At 42.1% G+C, this 19,532-nt stretch overlaps 2 protein-coding genes across 3 annotated transcripts in view; one reads left to right on the top strand and one right to left on the bottom strand.

The window, feature by feature from the left end:
- LOC308407126 (uncharacterized protein) overlaps positions 1–19,029 on the top strand; it is a 29,399-nt gene extending 10,370 nt beyond the window's left edge. Inside the window, exons 2-7 of one of the 2 annotated variants that reach the window (XM_080898592.1) lie at positions 6,389–6,717; positions 10,134–10,181; positions 13,714–14,759; positions 14,914–15,069; positions 15,333–15,425; positions 15,559–19,029. In XM_080898592.1, the coding sequence (XP_080754718.1) occupies positions 14,313–14,759; positions 14,914–15,069; positions 15,333–15,425; positions 15,559–15,696 (834 nt within the window). In that variant the 5' untranslated portion in view covers positions 6,389–6,717; positions 10,134–10,181; positions 13,714–14,312 and the 3' untranslated portion in view covers positions 15,697–19,029. The other variant, XR_013973628.1, reaches the window with a different exon arrangement.
- The window catches only part of eif2d (eukaryotic translation initiation factor 2D), a 61,171-nt gene that overhangs the window by 11,278 nt on the left and 30,361 nt on the right, over positions 1–19,532 (bottom strand). The window lies entirely within an intron of this gene.

The raw sequence follows: 19,532 nt of genomic DNA, 5'->3' as shown, positions 1-19,532 counted from the left end.
TTGGCACAGTGTATGGCAATGGAAAGGATAACGTACTTTCTCAAAAACAAGTTAACATATTTTGATGAAATTTGGAAGCCATTTAAAAACTTTATAAAAGAAGTAAACATCGGACAACTCCTGCAGGAGTGTGGATGAGGAGAAAATTGTTTAGTATGTGCTAGCTATTTCTATTGTCTACTTTTTTTTTTCTCTCCTTTCTTTTTTGTTTCCTTGAATATGCATAAATGCCACATATTGTACAAATGTATACATATTCTATGTGGGTTTTTTTTTTTTTTTTTTTATTTTGTTGTAGGTTTGGAAGAGAGCAGGGTGGGAGGTGAGGGCGGGGAAAAAGGGTTCCTATTACAGCAGCATATTATTGGGAAAACAAACCTTTGTATGTTGTTGCAAAAAGCAATAAAATTTATATTTAAAAAAAAAAGAAAAAGCTGTTGAGCAAGGATACAAGCTTGTTTCTATTGATGAGGTGTGGCATTTCCCCAACAAGACTGACACATTGTTTAAAGACTATGTGAAAGCCTTTCTAAAACTTAAACAGGAGGCCTCGGGGTATCCAGAACATGTGAAAACCCCTAACGAACAGCAAGAATACATAGACATGTATCATGAAAAGGAGGGAATAATGCTAGATCCGTCCAAAATATGCGTAAATAAAGCTGTTTGAAACTGCAACAAGCTGTTGCTAAACTCGTTATGGGGTTGTTTCAGTATGAGGTCAAACATGGCGTCATCTGAGCTCATCACAGACCCGTCCAGGTTTAGCCAGCTAATGTTCAGCAACCAGTACGACGTGCGGCAGTTTTGTTTCATCTCCTGCTCTGGGCACCTTTGATCAGCTCCATCACCTAGTGGGGGGTCATAGTTTGGTCCCGCCTTCACTGTTGTGATTGGTGTGGGGGTAGGGACAGGCTTAGGGCGTCGGGGGGTTCCCCGGAGGCATCTTCCTTGGGGGGCTCAACCCGGGGTAGCGGTCATGTCCGGTTAGGGGCTCTGTTGGCTCTCAGGTGACTGTTTCCTCGCGGCTGCGTGCAGCGGGGCTAGGGGAGGGTCTGTGCTGACGGACGTGGGTTACTGACCTGGTAGCCTGGCTGCCCCTGGGTGGGTCCGGGATGGGCGTGAGGTTCTGGGGGCGCTCCGTCTCTGGGCTGGGGCCCGGGCCGGGCCTCGGGGGCTTGGGTCCTGGTTGGTGTGTTGCCGGGGTTGTGGGCGGGTGGGTGTATGGGGGCCCAGCCCTGGAGCAGGGTGCCGCCGGTGCGTCGAGCCACCTGGGGGGCTCTTCAACTGGTGGGGGAGATTGTCACATCTTGCAGGAACTTTCCTCTCTTCAGGAACTCTCTCTGCAGGAGGGGGAGATACAGGAGAGGTGGAGGAAAATCTCAGCCTGGGCGTTTATTGTCTTATGTAGTCTGGAAGATGAGTGGATGGTGAGGTGGGTGCAGTTTTCTCTGTGGTGGGGTTGGGTGGACTGTCCCGGGCTCTGTAGGTCCGGGAGGCGCTGCTGCACTGGGCCCCGGTCTGGATGGGCCTGGGCCCCCTTTCCCTGGCGGGTCGCGGAGTATGGGGGTGCCTACTGGGGTCAGCGGGGGAGCTGGCCCCAGGGAGGGGTCACTTGCCCCTCCCTTCCTTCCCTCCCCATCTCCAGCTGCCTCCCTCTTCCCGCTCCACCACAACCACCCACACATGCAGGACCTTGGAATAGGGGTATGTCACCAGGGTGCAGAGGAGGCTACCCCCCCCCCCCCCCTCCCTCTCTGTCCCCTTCTGGCTGCCTCTGCCTCAATTTTATCCCACAACTTAGACATTCACATTACTCACACTCTCATTACACATACAGTACATATAGGATCTTGGGGGTGGGCACGATACACGGAATCCAAATTACCATCAGGGTGTACACCTCACCCCTGGCGTCGTTGCCCACCTCTCAATTTTAAATACACGTAGACATTGAGGGCTAGCAGGAGGGACCATGCGCTTACCTGCTGCTCTCTGGCAGGTAGCTCCATGCCCTCCTGGGTTTTAAATGCACCTTAGAACACACATGCATCAACACTACAATGAGCGGGTGGAGGGAGGTTTGGAGTCTTCTCTCACCCCCATTCTCTGCGGCCTGCTGGAGCGGGGGGGCTAGGAGGAGGAGTTGGCCGTCCGACTGCGGTCTGGAGTGTGGGGCCTCCCTGCTGCTGCGGAGTCGGGGCGGTCTGCCTCCCCCCACCACAGGGAAAAGGGTAACACCACCTGGGTCTGGGTGCAGTTCCCCCCTCCAGGGGCAAGGGTACCTAGACCCGGTTCGTAGAGTACGCTTGGGGAGTGTGATCGTGTGTACAGCGTCTCTTTATGTCTGTCTCCACGTTGGTTGAGTGTGGAGTAAGTGCATATGAGAGCATGAGGGTGGGAATGGATGTTTATATCTGTGTGGGCCTGTATGTCTGTGTCTATATGTCAGGTTGGGTGTCAGACGCCACCTCTCTGGGGACATCTCAGGCCCTCCAAGGTTTGGAGGCCTATCTCCCCCCACCACCACTTCCCCTGCCAGTGGCGGACTCCCTCAGACATTGGTGCGTTGGTGGTTCTTTGTGTCTGGGGATGGGCGTCCAGGTACACACCGGCTCACTCCTTGGCGGCCACTTATCGGGGCCTGGAGCCTGGGGCTCGCTCGGGCCACTTCGGAGGTGGGGTGCCCCCGGCCTCCCGGCCTGGGGCTCGGTCACTCAGGCACAGCTGGCTGCCGGCGGAGCTCACGGGCGCGTCACTGCAACTCCCCCTGGCTTCTGCTCCGCGGCTGCTGAGTGAGCCCTCGTCTGGGACTCTCCTCAGCTCTTTCTGGGACAATGGCGCGGCTGCCCCTCTGTTGGTCTTCCTTGGTCTCTTGTGTTCTGGGGGCCTCTGGATGTCTGGAGTTTTGATCTCCTCCATACCTGCTTCATGCCCTGGAGGACGGGGCTGTGGCCCCCCCACACCCTCTAGCAGATCATTACATGAAGGAACCTTTTAAAAAAACAAGCGTGTCCATGCTCACAGGGGTACACACGGGTGATCACACCCACAAACTACACCCTTTTTGGCTCCTACCTCAAAGCACACTGTGTTCTGTTGATCTTATGTGCTGCACAATAATGTTTAATATTTAGTATTTACTGTCATATTCCCATATATCATTGTGATGTTGTTTATTCTATTACTCTTGTTCTCTTCTGCTTGTTTTCTTTTTTCTTTCTCAGCAGGTGATCCAGGTGATCGATATATGCATTTTTTCTTTTCTTTTTTTTCTGCCCGTTCTGTTGGTTTTTGTCTTTTGCCCTTCTCCCCTGTCCCTCTTCTCAGCTGTTTCTCTTTCCCTCTTTCTTTCTCCCCTTCTTTCCCCCAGTCAAGTCTGTCCCGTATTCAGTAAGTGAAAATAAAATAAACAATAAAAGGTGAATCAAATAGACCATTACGGCAAGGCTGGGATGGTCAATTTGGTAAAGTAAATCCGTTGGGCATCTTTCTTTGCCTTTAGACAACAATTCTGATGGCAAAAGAGCCAAACGGGACAGGCAAAAGAAAAAAAAAAGAAAAAAAAAAGAAAAAAGTTTTGTTTCATCTCTGATGACGTCACCATGGTGCAGTGGCGCCACGCCGATGGTAGAGCTTCCCGTGTGAAAGACGTTAATGTCTTTGTGGGCGCCATGACCACTGCACATGCCAGACTCATGCTGTATGGTTTGTTAGAAAACTTGCAGCAGCGTGTGCTGCATTGTGATACAGACAGTGTCATTTTCACAGCACGCCCTGGCGACTGGATGCCTCCTCTAGGTCCTTTTCTGGGGGATCTCACCAGCGAATTAGCTTCTGGGCAGGGGGGTGTGGAGGATCACATAGTGGAATTTGTTTCCGGTGGGCCAAAATGCTACGCGTATCACACATCGCTGGGCAAAACACAGGTCAAATGTAAAGGCGTAACACTGAATGCGCAAAACTCCAAAGTTGTCACCCACGAATCCTTGAAAGGTTTAGTCCACAAGTTTGTAGCCAATCAGGCATCAGACGCACACCTAGTGGCTATGTCTGATAATATCAAACGCAATAAAAAGAAGCTTCATTTGAAGAATGAAACCGTTGTGAAGAAGCTTAAGGTTGTCTACAACAAGCACCGTGTGCTCCCAGACTATACAACCCTGCCTTATGGATTTTAAATTAGATCAGGGGTTTGATGCCAGGTTGCAGCACCCGTTCAGCATGGTGGTCAGTGGTCCCAGTAACTGCGGCAAGACTTTTTTTTTGTCAAAAATGTCATTGAAAATGCTTCCAGGATTATTTCACACAGCATTGATAACATTGTGTATATATACTCATGCTGGCAGCCACTATATGACCAACTTCTTAAGATAAGAGACATAAACTTTGTTAACGGTATACCCGAATCTCTGGCTGATGACACCCTTCTGCCTACAGACAAGAATAATTTGTTAATTATAGACGATGTAATGAACGATGCCGCCAACAATTTAGAAGTACAAAATGTGTTCACAAAGTATGTGCATCATAGGAATTTGAGTTGTATATATCTGGTTCAGAATTTGCTTATTCAAGGAAAATCCAGTAGAACTATTTCCTTGAACACTAACTGTTGTGATATTTTGATACCATGGTAGCATTTACAGGATATTGTTTTATTGTGATATTATACAGGAAAACTGTTACTCAATAAGGCCCATTTACTAGTTGTTTTTCTCTTTCTCTCTGACCCATGTATTGATGTGTAAGAATCACAGGCTGGTACCCCAAGGTCGAAAATACCACAGAGACGAGACCACTTCCTTACTCCCATCCTCCCTTCCTTATCTTTTAGAAAAGAGCTTGTTAAAAAGCCAGGTGGTTTGTTTCAGAATTTACTAATGAAAGAACTCTGTATTCTATGTCTAGGAGTGTATTTTGCTGGGATGATCATAAATTGTAACTGAAGAGATAAACTACACAAAGGATACTTCTTTGCTCACAAGGCAGGAAGACGTTTCCTTATTTGGTCTGTACCGGTTTGAACTGAGAACATGCTGACACACGAACCTTTTTCCTCTATATAAGCTGTTGTGTACTTAATAAACCTTTGAGTTGATTATGGGAAAGCAACCTGAAGCAGTCTGTGTTTCCTTGTTCTCCCAAGCTACTCCCGGCGCTGTAACTAACCCGCTGAACGGCATACCTGAGTGTTACTTTGAATAATTAGGAGTCTTATAAGGAAAGGACAAAACTCTGCTTATCGCTCACGCCACGGAGGAAACCCGGGATGGAAATTTCCTTCAAATTTGGTGTCAGAAGTGGGATCCTGACGAAGGTAAATATGCATCTTTTATATTTATATAAGACCGTATTATACCTCTCTCAGTGATCAACCTATAAAAGAAACGGGATATGCTGACGAAGTTTCACTTAGTGATCCAGAGAGATACACTGACGACTTCCTTAGTCCCCGAATAAAGTAAATTAAAAGCAGAAAGACACAGGAAGTTGCCTGTTGTATTGCGAGAAGCTGCTCGTTAAGTGAGAAGTTGCTCACCCAAACAAAAATTGCTAGCAATAAATTTAAAGTAACCTCAGCTGTGCCGCAGCAAAATACTAACATAAATCCTTCAAAGCGTGTAAACCCCTCTGGAAATCACTGAACATGGGTCAGAATAATTCAAAGACCATAGACAGGTCCGATAAAAAATCGAAATTACCTGTAAAACCAAAAAATAATAAAATTAAATTTAAAGTTTCAAATAACGGCTCAGTACGCCTCCCACTTCCGGTCACGTGCAACTCACGTCCGCGAATCGGTGAAGACTTCCATGATTACGTAACCAGAACATGCGGAAGTACTTACGTGACTGACTTTGTTTACAACTTAAGAACTGTAAGTACAATGCATTCTAATCTCTTTTCGGAGCCCTATCCCGAACGATTATCGCCAGAAACCAGGTCAGTAGAAATGTTGAATACCATTTGCGATAAGAAAAGTAGTCTGCTTAAAAAGTCCTGTAGAAAATATATGATAGAATGAAGTAGTCTATCAAAAGTTGAGCAATGAAATAATACCCAGATTCGGAATACCTCACCAAATTAACAGTGATAGAGGACCTTCATTCACATCAGAAGTAATTCAAAAGTGTGCTAAAACTTTAATGACCTGGATCAAATTACTTCCTCAAGTCCTCTGTGAGATTAGAATGACTCCATCTGCAGTAACCAAATTATCTCCATTTGAAATAAGACCGTTTCCAACACCATGGTCAGCTTCCAGAGGGGCACCGCTATTAGAAGGTGATGTATATTGCATTGTCCGACTATGTTCACAATCTGGTAGAAACACTGAATAATAACTATCAGAAAGTTTGTCTTTCTCAGCCTCTCCCCTCCACAGCTACAAGTGGAGACCAGGGGATGCGGTGTTGGTGAAGCCGCTAAAACCAAGGACACTCTGGGAGGCCGCGCGTTTTCCAGCCCCCAGGCTGTACTGGCAGTGACGAGAACCAGCATCCTTACGGACGGACAACCTCAGTGGATTCATGCCAGCAGGGTTAAGACCAGCCCAATCGGACCATCTCAGGCGTCGGATCAAGCAGACGACATCTCCGGCAGGCCAGCGCCCGGATCCAATACACCTACACACACGCAATCACTGATTAACACACAACGCCTGAAAGAGCCAAGGTTCAGAGCTCTTTGATCCTTCACGTGAACAAGAACAAGGTATTCGAACATTCAGCAGGAACAGAAAGCCGAGAGTACCACATGATGTCTAATCTGATAAAGCCAGACTCATTCCATCCTGATAATGGAGAAAATGAAATGCCCATTGTCATCACACGACGCTTATTCAATGTCTCTCGAACCTGGGACCAGGCCAGGAGACGACTGAAGAACTGTGTTTTTCCTATATATTTTCTTATATATTTAGGTTATTTATCATATCTATCGCATTAACTTTAGGATTTTTCTTTGCTATTTTGTATTGTAGACTGCAACCATGTACACATTTCTGCAGGTCATATTTTGCTGACGATACCTCATGCTCTATTTTGCAAGACACCTACTTAATGCACTCCTCACGTTCCCTAAAATCAGTAAATGACAACATAGACGCCACTAATAAACCATTTTATGCACCCCCTAGAGCAGGAGCTAACGCCTGGTATGAAAATGCCAGAATAGCCGCTCGTGACTTAGGAAACAGTAACTGTTATGTCTGTTCAAAAGGTAATCCAGAACAGGTTATAGTAGGATACCCCATATCCGGTTTCCCCCTCACTGAGGGACTAGAGAAAATCGGCGGAGATAATGCTCTCCTTAAAGACACTTTACAGTTGACTCTGAGCCCTCTCGATTGCCTACTTAGACACACACACACACCAACTAACCCTGAGACTCCATTAGGCGAATTATTGAAGTTATCTAATGACACCGCAGGGACCTGCGCCCCAATGAAACGCCCCAAGAATAGGTTAAAACCCTCACTACCCCTAGGACAGATCCCTTTCCATTTTAATACTAGTATGATATGTCTGCGCAGACTAAAGTTAACTGGCCCAGACACCCACATAGATTATACAAAGGATAACTACACATTTTTCTCTGACTCCCCAGGTGCACGCTGTAATGAGACATGGCTAGCTGTCTCTGTGGCTGAAGTTGTATCATATCTGGAGGAACACACACACAGTTCAAGTTCGAGCGGAGAATCGATCATTGTTCCCCCAGAGGGTGTATTAAATGACACTGACTGGGGGGAGTTAGTTAAATCACAACAGTTACTACCTAATATTGTTTAAAAATCCTAGAGATAAATATCAAATCATGCTTTTAGGTAAACAAATGTTTCCTGCACTGAAAAAATGGGAATTGGCAGGCTTTTGGATTTGCACAAATGAATTTAGTTAATGCTACACAAGCCTTTCATGTTTCTCTTATTTACATTATTGAATAAAGTACCATTTACGTAATTATAAACAATACTGAAACTACTCATTTTTCTTGCATTGATATAAAATGACTAAATTAGTATACTAAAACCATTGTAATCATGTTTGACCACCAACGGAAATGATGTAATATATTCAAAGACAGCAACTAAATATGATTGGACAGTCACATAAGCGCGGCCTTTATACAAAAACATTATTCAAGGAGAGCGCAATTGACCGCCAGTTTCTGGAAGACTGTTAAGCCACATGCAACCTTTGGCACTGCGTTAGTGGGCATAGTGAGAAGGTAAGTAAATTAAATACATTTGTTTTACTTGGGGATGTTTTCACAGAATTATTTTGTTGCGTGCTGGGAAAAAAGTTATCTGTAATGCTTTTCGTACAGCATGCACCAAAATGCACTTTTTCCTTTTCTTTTTACACTGCTAGCTAGTGTTGGTATTAGCTACACGACTATAGCTGAAAAATAGTCTAACAAAGTGCACATAGTCGGGAGAAAGCGGCTGTTATCGGTCGGATTTGGAATGTGGCAGAGAACACTGGGTTGTTAGTGGCTTAACAAGCTCATGAAATCTCACCGAGAGAGCGCAATAGTGTTTGTGTTACACTGCTAGTCATTGCTACAGTGGCTAATTGCTGCAACCGTCAGAGTTTAGCAAGCTGGGATTGCCACTGTGAGATATGTTAATTCTGGTGGCTGACACACACGCAAGTCATAACAAGAATCCGTCCACACGTACACAGATATTTTTGAAAATGGATTTTTCCCATTTTAGTTTAAAAAAAAAAAAAAAAAAAAAAAATCCCATCCATGCTGCAGTCTTGAAAAAATATCTCCGTCCACATGTAAACTCAAATGCTGTCAAGAACCAAATCCTAGTGTAACAAACAGTGTAGAAATGTTGGTTAATCAGAAGTCTAGAAGCCTGGGAGCGGAAGGAGTAAACAGTTTTGTATACTCACAAAACTTTGAGGTAATTCTGAAAAGTTTTCGTGTTTTTTCTAGAAAGGCAGCTAATTTTGTGTTACCTTTGAAATGATGAAGGCATTTGAAATGTTAATAACTAAAGACAGTATTTTGGATTTTGTGTCTCTCGCTCTCATGGCCAGGTTCACAACGCTATGAAATACGACTGGTGTAGACTCACAACTGGGGAATGCACAAAATTCATACAGCATACAGAAATTTAATAAAAATAAAATGTTTTCGCAAAACCAACTACAAAGTTGGCGTAGGTATTTAGGTTGTGAGAGCGTCCATGTTAAATGTATAAGTTCACCCTGACACCTGTCTTTCTTAATGGAGGCACAGTAACTGCGTATGTATATGTAAGTGTGTAAAAACTGCAAACAGTAAGATTAACAGCAACTGTATTTTGCCAGTATCTGCTACTGAAGAAATTAATCTCACAGCGTGACGTCTAAAAAGGCGTTGCGCGAAAATCTCAGTTTTCAGTGATACAAAATCCCGTTTGTGTGGACGAAAGACCAAAATGCACAGAAAAAGCTGCGTTTTCAAAAATACCTTGTGTGTGTGGATGTAGACTTAGACTTGGGTTTAAGAACCTTTGCCCATGAATGCCAAATCATCTGTCATAGTCATTGTTTTAGGTGAAGTGCCCCTTACTTAACTATTATCTTATTCAAGCCCAACTAATACAGATATCTACAAACAGATACGTACATTTGTTCAATGGAGCATGCTCCCAGCACCCCAAGAAAAGCATGGCCAATAAACAGTGGTTCTAATTGTCTAATTAAGTTCTGGATTGTGAATTTTCCAATAGTGTCCAAACAAAAGTTACAACCTTTCTGGGGTTTTTTGTTTGTTTGTTTGGAACATATGTGAGCTGCTTCTCAAAACATTATGTATAAATGAGCAAAAGATTGGCACTTTAATGTTCTGCTTGTTGGGAATAACTTTTTTTAGTAAAAGTTAATGTTGTTTGTGATGGTGGCATTTTTTACTTTTATGATTACACATGTCTGGAAAATGAAGTTATATTCTTGTTATGTGCAATAACATCAATGTTATTGTATACGTAGATTAGCATAAAGAAACAAAATAAATCTTCAATGTTGGCGTCCAATTTTAAGCGTGTGTGTGTGTGTTAGTTATCTCTGAATCTGACGTAATCCTCTGGATATTGAATGAGCTGACTCTTGATTATCTGTGTCTTACAGGGTTAGGTGGTGCTGGGAATGTGGAGTTGTAAGGGGTGCACAGAAACGGTATCAAGTCGTTCCAAGCTTTTGCATCACTACAGATTAAAACATCCACATTTTGGACGTCGTTCTTGAAGGAAACTGTTTCCAGGGCCTACTCCGTGGATCGGCTTCCTCCGAGGCGTGGACGTCTATCAGCAGAGAATGTACCTTCACCTATCAGCAGAGAATGTCCCTTAGTCTGTAACACAGTCAAATATATTCTCAAGTAATATTCAAGCATGCCATTCAGCGTGTTAGTACGAGCAGCTCGGGAGCAGCTTGGGAGAACAAGAAAACAGAGACTGCTTTAGATTGTCTTCCCAAAGTGACTCAACTTTATTCACAAGTACAACAGTTTATATAGAGGGTAAAATTCATGAGACAGCAGATTATCAGTTTAAACCAGTACAGACCAAGATAAGGCAGCGTCTTCCTGCCCTTGGGTGAAGAAGCATCCTTTGTGTAGTGCATCAGTTCAGCTACAATTGTGATTATCTCAGCGACATATTTTCAAGGCACAAAACAAAGAGTTCTTACATTAGTGAAATCTGAAACAAACCATTTGGCCTTCAACAGGCGTCTAAAAGATTAAGAAACTAATGTAGCTGAGGGAGTGATCTCTGTGGTATTTCAACCTTGTACCAGCCTGTGATTCTCACACATCAATTCTTGGGTCAAAGAGAAAAATAACTAAAACAAAGGGGCCTTATTGAATGACAGAGTTTTCCTGCATAATGTCACTATAAAACAATATCCAGTAAATGCTACCATGGTACTAAAATACCTAACAGTTCTCACTTTCCATGTACATACCTGCATTGTCCATGCACCTTTAAAACGTGGAATGCCCTTATTGTCCATCAAAATAAAATCCACAGCACGGGGTTCACTACCAAAAAAAAGGCGATTTTCAGTTGCCACCTTTGCGAATGCAATGATTTAGCATCAGAGCGTGATTATTTTGCTCACATATATGCGCATCTTAAAAGAAATGAGACACTTACTTGTATGTTTCTAGGCTGCAACTTTAAAACAAACATTTACTGTACATTTAAATCACACAAAAACCGTAAACACAGACATTATGCACCAGGTGATTTTAAACGAGGTATAGTAAGAACAGGAATCGCACCTACAAATGAATTTGAGGAAAATAGTCAGGAGTTTGTAGATCAGTTGGATACTGTCATTCCTTCACATGGTCAGTGTGATACTGAGGACTTGCAAAAAGTCATAGAGCAAAGTTTTGCAACTACTCTGCTAAAGCTGGAGCATTTGGTCCATGTGCCAAGCACAGCTATTGATGTATTTTTAGAGGAACTCTATCATTTGATACGGTCGGCACCTGTACCCTTATCCTGTGATATTGTGACGAATATCTTTAATCAAAGAAACCTCCCCATTGATAAAGATCTCATTACAGAAACTATTAATGCAGTTTTTTTCAGGTAATCCTGTACTAAGGTCCATTCAAAAGGGTGGTCCGCTAAGCACAGCATATCTGCGTAAGCAGTATTACAAGGAAAATTTCTGTGTTTTAGAACCAGTTGAATATATACTTGATGCTGAAAAGAAACACAGTTTCCAATATGTCCCATTGCTGAAATTGTTACAGCAGCTGTTGAGTAGAAAAGATGTTGTTGATGAAGTTGTGAAATGCCATAAACAACAGGTGGGAACAGACTCTACTGGGTCATATCATTACAGGTCTTCAAGTGATGGTTCCCTATTTAAGGAAAACTTTTTCCTTTCTGGAGAAAATCTAAGGATTTCCCTACGTTTTTATGTGGATGACTTTGAAGTCTGTAACCCCCTTGGTACCTCACGGAAGAAACACAAGCTTTGTGCCATTTATTGGGTTTTGACTAACTTGCCTTCAGGATCTCATTCCTCCTTATCGTCCATCTACTTGTCAGTGTTGTGCAAAACCACTGACGTTAAAACTTATGGTTATGACAAAATCTTGGAACCTCTTCTACAGGATCTGAAAACTCTTGAAGAACATGGCGTTTATGTTCCACTATTAGGAGAGTCAGTCAAAGGTACAGTCGTAAGTGTAATCGCAGATAACCTTGGAGCACACAGTGTTGCAGGATTTATGCAAAGCTTTTCTGTAGAATACTATTGCAGATTTTGCACAGGGAAGAGCAGTGATATTCAGCTGTATTCTGTAGCGTCTGGTGCTTTCACGCTAAGAAGCAAAGACCTTCACCAAGTCCATGTCAAACAAGCCCAAGATACAGGTACAGGCTGTTGTGGAGTGAAAAGAGAATGTGTCTTCACCAAAAATCTGTCCCACTTTCATGTCATATTTGGTTATCCGCCTGATCTTGCTCACAATGTTTTTGAGGGTATAATCCCAGTAGAGTTGGCTCATTGCTTGACAGTTCTTATATCAAAGAAGTTTTTCACTTTAGCCGACTTAAACAATGCGATTCTGAAGTTCCCCTACAAATGGGAAGATAAGACAAACAGACCTCATGTAGTGTCACAAACTTTCTCTAGCACCAAAACAGTAGGAGGAAATGCGCATGAGAACTGGAGCTTGCTCCGGTTCTTGCCTTTTTTAGTTGGATCACTTGTGCCTGAAGATGAGCCTGCATGGCTTGTTCTCATGACTCTGAAGGATATCACAGAACTTGTCGTGTCCCCTGTGCATAGTGATGACTCTCTGGCTTTTTTGGAAAGCAAAATTATAGAGCACAGACAGCGATACCAGGCACTGTTTCCTGATGTTAAGCTACTACCAAAACACCATTATTTGGAGCACTATCCACAGATGATTAGGTTTTTTGGTCCAGTTGTTTGGCTGTGGACAATGCGTTTCGAGGCCAAACACAGCTTTTTCAAGCAGGTCATGAGACACACAAGCTGCTTTAAGAATGTGCCTCTCTCCTTGGCCTCAAAGCATCAGATGATGATAGCTTACCATCTAAGCTCCCCATCTCTTGGCAAGTCTGAACTAGAGGTCTCGGCTGTATCAACTTTTCCAGTGGATTTGCTTAAAGAGGAGATGGCTAGAGTCATTAGGCAAACATTCCCTGACATTCTAGAGATAAACCTTGCACAGTGTGTGACAATAAAGGGCATAACTTATAGGAAGGGAATGGTACTGGCCCACAGGGCAGCTGGTGGGTTGCCAGAATTCTGTGAAATAAACCACATCTGCATTGTAAACCAGAGCATATTCTACATTGTCAGAGAGCTCGGTGGCTGGTACAGGGAGCACTACAGAGCTTTTGAGCTCAACCCAGTATCTGCAAGAATATTCACTCTTGTTTCACTCCGTGAACTCCTTGACACTTATCCACTGGTTGACTACAAGATCGGATCAGTCCGCATGGTGACTTTAAAAAGGCATATAGAAATAAAAGGTGTGCAAATATTTGTAATAAGTTCAGTCACATGTATTTCACTAGATACATTCTTTTTTTTTTTTTTTGTATATCTGACCTTTTATAACTGACTGATATGTATGGGTAACTGTATGAAGACTAAACTGAAGTTATTCTTTCTGGGTGTCTGATGTATTGTTGTTGTTGTTTTTCGTCTACAGAATAGCTGCTTGAAATGGGGACCCCTGTGATCCTAAAGATCATCTTGACTGATGGAACCTGTCAAAGGCTCACTCTCTCCAATGGACCACCTGAATCAATTGAGGATCTCATTGTTGAAGTCAAGAGACGGTGTGGTCTTCAGGGCGATTTCAGACTTCAGTTTATGGATTCCTTGTTTGGGAATGAGTTCCTTAATCTTACCTCAGTTTCAGAAGTGGCAGACAGAGGGACTCTTAAAGTTATTGACATGTCAAGACCCACCACTATGCAGCATGAGGATTATATCATTCTTTAACCTGTCCAGGACTCCGAAGCCCTCAGCTGTTCCTCTGTTAACGATTCTTCGTACCTGTCTGGTGGATCTGTGGACACGGATGTGTTGTCATCAAGTGAGTCAACAAGCTCACGATCTTCTTGGCCTGCTGTCTTTTATGTGCCCAAGTTTTCGTATGATGCTGAATTACAACTTCAGCAGGCAAAAATTGCGTACAATCAGAATGGAACTGCACTTATTCCAGATCCCAAGTTGAAGTCAGCCATCCTTGAAGGTTTGGTGCAGGAAATTGTGAAGTATAAAGTGTATGTCAGTGATAAAGAAATGGATCAAGTAGCTCAGAGTCTGATCAAGAAGCATCCCTGTCTAACTGAGACAGGCTCCAACACTGGATTTGGAGGATGGAAGACCAGTTTAAAATATAAACTCTCAAACTATCGCACCCAGCTACGAAAACTGGGCTGCCCAGAGGTGACTGTAAACTCTCTAAAGAACAAACCTGTTGGAAGATGCAGTGCAGCCTTTGGTGTCAAAAAAGCAAAGAGGGCAGAAGTTAACTTTTGCCCAACATACCCACCAGAAGAAACTGAGGAGAGCCTGGAGGCAATGCGGAAAACTTTACTCTTGGACATAAAGAAGAAGAACAACAGAGAGTTGGTGAAATTCAAGATGGAAAAGACTTTTGCCTACAGAAGACATGAAGTTGTTCGTGATGCACCAATGGTAGAGGCTTTCATGGCAAGATGGCCTGCTCTATTTGATGTCCATGAGGTAAAGTTTGACTCACACCGGGAGTTCTTGGAAGAGGTGTTAAGCTAAAATACTTTAGGCACATTTAACAGCCAATTTCTTCAGCATTGGTGATTGTGGCCTTCTTCCTGGTGTTAAACATTTGAAGCTCACTCTTTTGTGCTGATGTTTTCAGATCAATGCTGAGTTTAAAAGAATTACCACAATCCCCCTTCAATCAAAGTTCCTGTCTCAGATGGATCTCCACTTAGACAACCTGGTGAAGCTGTTCAAAAGAAGAGGAGGACAGCTTGGACAAAGACTGAAAAAAGTTGTGGCACAAATGGATAATGTAAGTGATAAAGCCTTAACACAACTATGACCCCCTTTGGACAAAACTTTTAATTGGTTAAAAATTGTAAATGTTTTTCCAATGATAAATGCTGTCATCTTGTACTACTTTTACATCTGCTTGTTTTTGTTTTAATCTACTTAGTCAACTTTATTAGTATGTGTGCCTTTACTTTGAAAGCATTCATGTAAAGTACAGTACTAAAACCTAAAATCAATGAGAAGGGCTGACTGAAGATACTAATCACACAAATTTCATTTCAGTGTGAAGATGTTGATGCTGGACGTGAGTGTGTCATTAAGGGAGTGTGTATCTACATGGGTGAAGATCCTGACAACCTTATCCGGGAGTATGTGGTAAGTACTTGGGGTATTTTATTTTATTTTTTGGGGGGGTGGGGGGGTGACTTTCACCAGTACATCATATTGCTCACTTGCCATGGATTGAGTAACATGACTTTTATTTTATTTATTTATGTATTTTTTACAGGACATGGATGAAGACGCCATCAATGAGGCCATTGAAGACACCACTGTTGGAATTTATCTTCTTAAAGAACAAGCTTCAGCAGATGAACAAGAAGACATTGGAGTTGTCCTTGAAGGCATCAGGGTGGTGAAGAATTAGGATAATGTAGCATTTGCTGTGGTAATGCTATTTGGACTCATGTATGCACTAAACCTTGCCTACCCTGCTGACCTCCGCTACACCTTTGAGGTTTTCCAGAAGGTTTTCATGGAACTGGATGGAGCTAAACTCTCCAACAAAGTTCTTGCTCTCAAAAACCGTCTGTTTCACTGAAGGGTCAAAGACTGCACTTCAGTAATTCTTTACTGAACACAAAACAAAGAACTGCAATGTTATACTGCTGATACTGTTTGTTTGGGTTTTTTTTGTTGTTGTTGTTGTTTTTTCTCATGTGACTGCACTTCGAGGTGACACTTTTTTTTTTCTTTTCTTCCTTTTGGTGGTATTGTATTGCGAGAAATGTTTACAGAGGTTTTTTAGCAATGTGCTCTGGGTCAACCTTTACATCCTGCTTATATGTTCAAAAGGAAGATTCCTTTAGGTGTTTGGTATTATGTGACGGTGTCATTTAAGCTTCAATTTAGTAAAAAAATTCTGTACAGCTAAATACAAAATGTGACATGTATGAAGATATATCTTATCCTTAATAGCAGCTTGCTGCCTCTTTGAGTTTTGGAAGACCAATTTAAGCTGAAATTGTTCTATATATGTACAGACTTGATCATTCAAAGCAGCTTGCTGGTTTCTGTCTCTTAAACTCCAGGTAACAGGAGTTGTAGAAATGTTAAATGCAAAAAAAAGTTATATTTGTGTAAGCCTGTTTGTTCATGGATGCTTTTTGATTCTTTTTCCAAGTAGGCTTAATTTAGTTTCAAACTTTTAATTGTGAAATTAAATACAAATATGTGTAAGATGACAGGATCATTAATAAGCACTTATTTGTAGCTTTCTTGTATTGCTGCTAAGGTCAGTTTTGAGGGGAAATATTTACAAATGTTTTAAATCTTTCTTTCAGTTATATCTGCAGGCAATCGCTAAAACTGTGTAACAAGTTTATATGCTTGCTGTTTTCACTGCTGTTAAAATAAAGGTGAACTTTTCAGCACTCACATTTTTTTTTTGCCTTTTTTATCAATAAAATTTAGTTTATATTTACATTATTATATTGTACATAGGCAAGAAACCAAGGACTGAATTTTTATGAAGTTGACTTAAAATAATTAAGTAGGATTTAAAGCCATAATTTGTGTTGCAGGAACATAATTATAATGCCTTTATGTTACACAATTTCATTAAGTACCACTGACAATCAAAAATACGTTGGTGTTAAACTTTAAAATATATCAACATTATGTAATACATTGATATTTTGGTAACAGATAAACAGTATGTACATCGAACATGATTTTTTTAAGTAATCTAATGTGAATGAAATACTTTGCCTTTACAAGTAATTATTACTTGTTGGAAAGTGGAAAATTAAGTCAGTCATACTTATTCATATTATGTGGGACTGATGTACACAATAAAATCAAGTAAATTGAAAGAACTTTTTTTTCAGTGTGGTAATACTAAATATTTTATAGAAGCGTTTAATGATGCCACATCAACAACATACGGGTATCTTTTAATAGACTATAAAGCCAAGACCCCGGACTATTTAAGACTCAGAACAAATTTACTGTCAGACCGTCCGGTTGTTTATATCCCAAAACAAAAAACAGTGAAGAGGTGAAAGGATGTCATTACGCATGCGGAGGAATCTGTCTCTGTTGGAGTTGATATATAAGTCTCCACCGGCTCTACGCAGAGTTATTATTAGCAATGCAGGCTTGGATTTCATCAATGCATTGTGTGAGATAGCCTTTAACGTATTGCAAGGTAACATTCCACTGACCAATCAGCAGTACAAACAGCTAAAAAAGAAAAAATCTCTAATCAGACTGATTGCTGACAAAAAGATAAACACTTTGAAAAAGAGAAAGACAATCAACCAATCTGGAGGGTTTTTACTACCCTTATTAGGGGCTGCAATCCCTTTCATAACCAGTCTGATAGCAAACAGGTGAAAATGGAGCATGTGCAAAAGATGTTTTTGGTGCCTCAACATCAGCTGGACTTATTGAAACAACCGCAACAGTACACAGGCAACATTAGACAACAGGCTCAGAATGACTTGGACAAGGATAATAATCCTGCCCATCATAGATGTTAGTTCTATAGTGTTCATGACCGTCTTTGTTGCCTCAGTAGTAATCCAAGAGCACCTGTCTCATGTTAGATATTTCAATGACTGAATCAAACACGGAATAACACAAGATGTTCATTGTGCGGGGTAGTGGGTTTCTGAAACGGGTTTCAAGCCTAACGTTCCCAGTTTTAATTAACGTATCGTTAATTAAAACTCGCCGTCATTGCCTGAATGTCCTTCGTCAGCTTCCAGATTGAAACAGAATAAAGTATACCCGTTACCAAAGTCGTCACGTGAAATGGCTAGCGACCTGTCCTTTAAATGTCTTCCAGTGGTTTGTATCAGCTGATAGAATTCTCTGGTATACTGTTTTCTCTGGAAATTTGGCTGGAACGGTTTAGCAGGATAAGCCTGACCCCCAGCGTATAAAGAAATGAATTCTATATCACAGGTTTCGAAATGAAATGGGTTACGGGTTGGACTTCCTGTAAAAGCTTCATTATCAATGAATGCAATGATGACAAATTTAGGTATCCTGCCCATAAATAAATTGTCATTAGTTGATACTCGAGCACCAGCCGGTATGGAGAAGGTCTTTAAAGATACTCTGCCTATAGCATATTTTGCGTTTGCATGGTGCAATGCCTTGTTGTGTGCAAGTCTGACGCTCGGTGATACACTCACTTTCTTGACAAAGAGACTGGCTGAGACAATTTGAACTTTGTATGCATTGGCATCCGCCGTCATGAGAGCAAATTCATCTTTAGAGCGCACAAATTTCAGTGACAGATCAATTCCATTAAGTATCAGTTTTTCTTGAAAAAACAGGTCTGCATGTACAGGCGCTATCAATTCAACAATGCTGCTATTTGCTGTATATTTGCCTCTGGTCACAAGGCCTTGGTTGTCCCCTTCTATGGATGTGTCATTCATGTGTGATGCTGTATCCTTACAGAATAACCCGGTGCTGAACTGTGTATCTAAAGTGTCCTTATTATAATTGATAAGACATTCTATCACGGCTCTATATGGATATGTGTTGGATGATTGACTAATTAAACGGTCTCCCAAATTAACGTCAACCTGCGAGAACAAGGTACATCCGGGATAATTAATAAATCCCACGTTAGCGTCCCTAGCCAGGTTTGAGCCATCAGCGTTTGTGATTCTCACACGCGTGTAGATATATGTGTCATTTAGATCCAGGTAATCTTCTCCAGACGATGAGATGTAAAACTCGATCGGGCCTCCGTCAGTGATTGCCGAAACAGGCGGTATTTCAATAAACATACTTTTCTCAATGCTAGTCTGTGTGTAGGGAACGGTAAACAGATCCAACTCTGTTTTTACACATTCTCCAGATTGACTGTGTAACAGCGCCATTTAGAATATGTCAAACGCTGTAGTTTTTGAACGCCTAGTTTGGGGTCTTTTCACTCCGCGTGACGGTGTCCGTTTGTTGGATGTTCTGCCTGGTTTTGTGGTTTTACGCTTTTTAGACATAGTGCGCGCTGTGGGTGGGGTCTTTGAAGTATAGGGCGTATACACATACACCCCATTACCGTCCTGCTTAGTGGCTGTGGGCTTGGTTATGTTGGATATGACATCAGACACTATGCCTGATGCGGCTGTTTTTAGGTGGGGTTTGACTATACTGACTCCTTTTTTAAACAGCGGTACTGCAAATCTAAATAAGCTGCGGAACAACCCCCCTAGACCTGCGCCATATTGTGTGCTGGTCCCT

Source organism: Rhamphochromis sp. 'chilingali' (genome assembly GCF_963969265.1).
Source record: "Rhamphochromis sp. 'chilingali' genome assembly, chromosome: 12".
In the NCBI taxonomy this organism is placed as follows: domain Eukaryota; kingdom Metazoa; phylum Chordata; class Actinopteri; order Cichliformes; family Cichlidae; genus Rhamphochromis; species Rhamphochromis sp. 'chilingali'.
The sequence above is the reverse complement of the archived record's forward strand: the minus strand, read 5'-3'. Positions and strand labels throughout refer to the sequence as shown.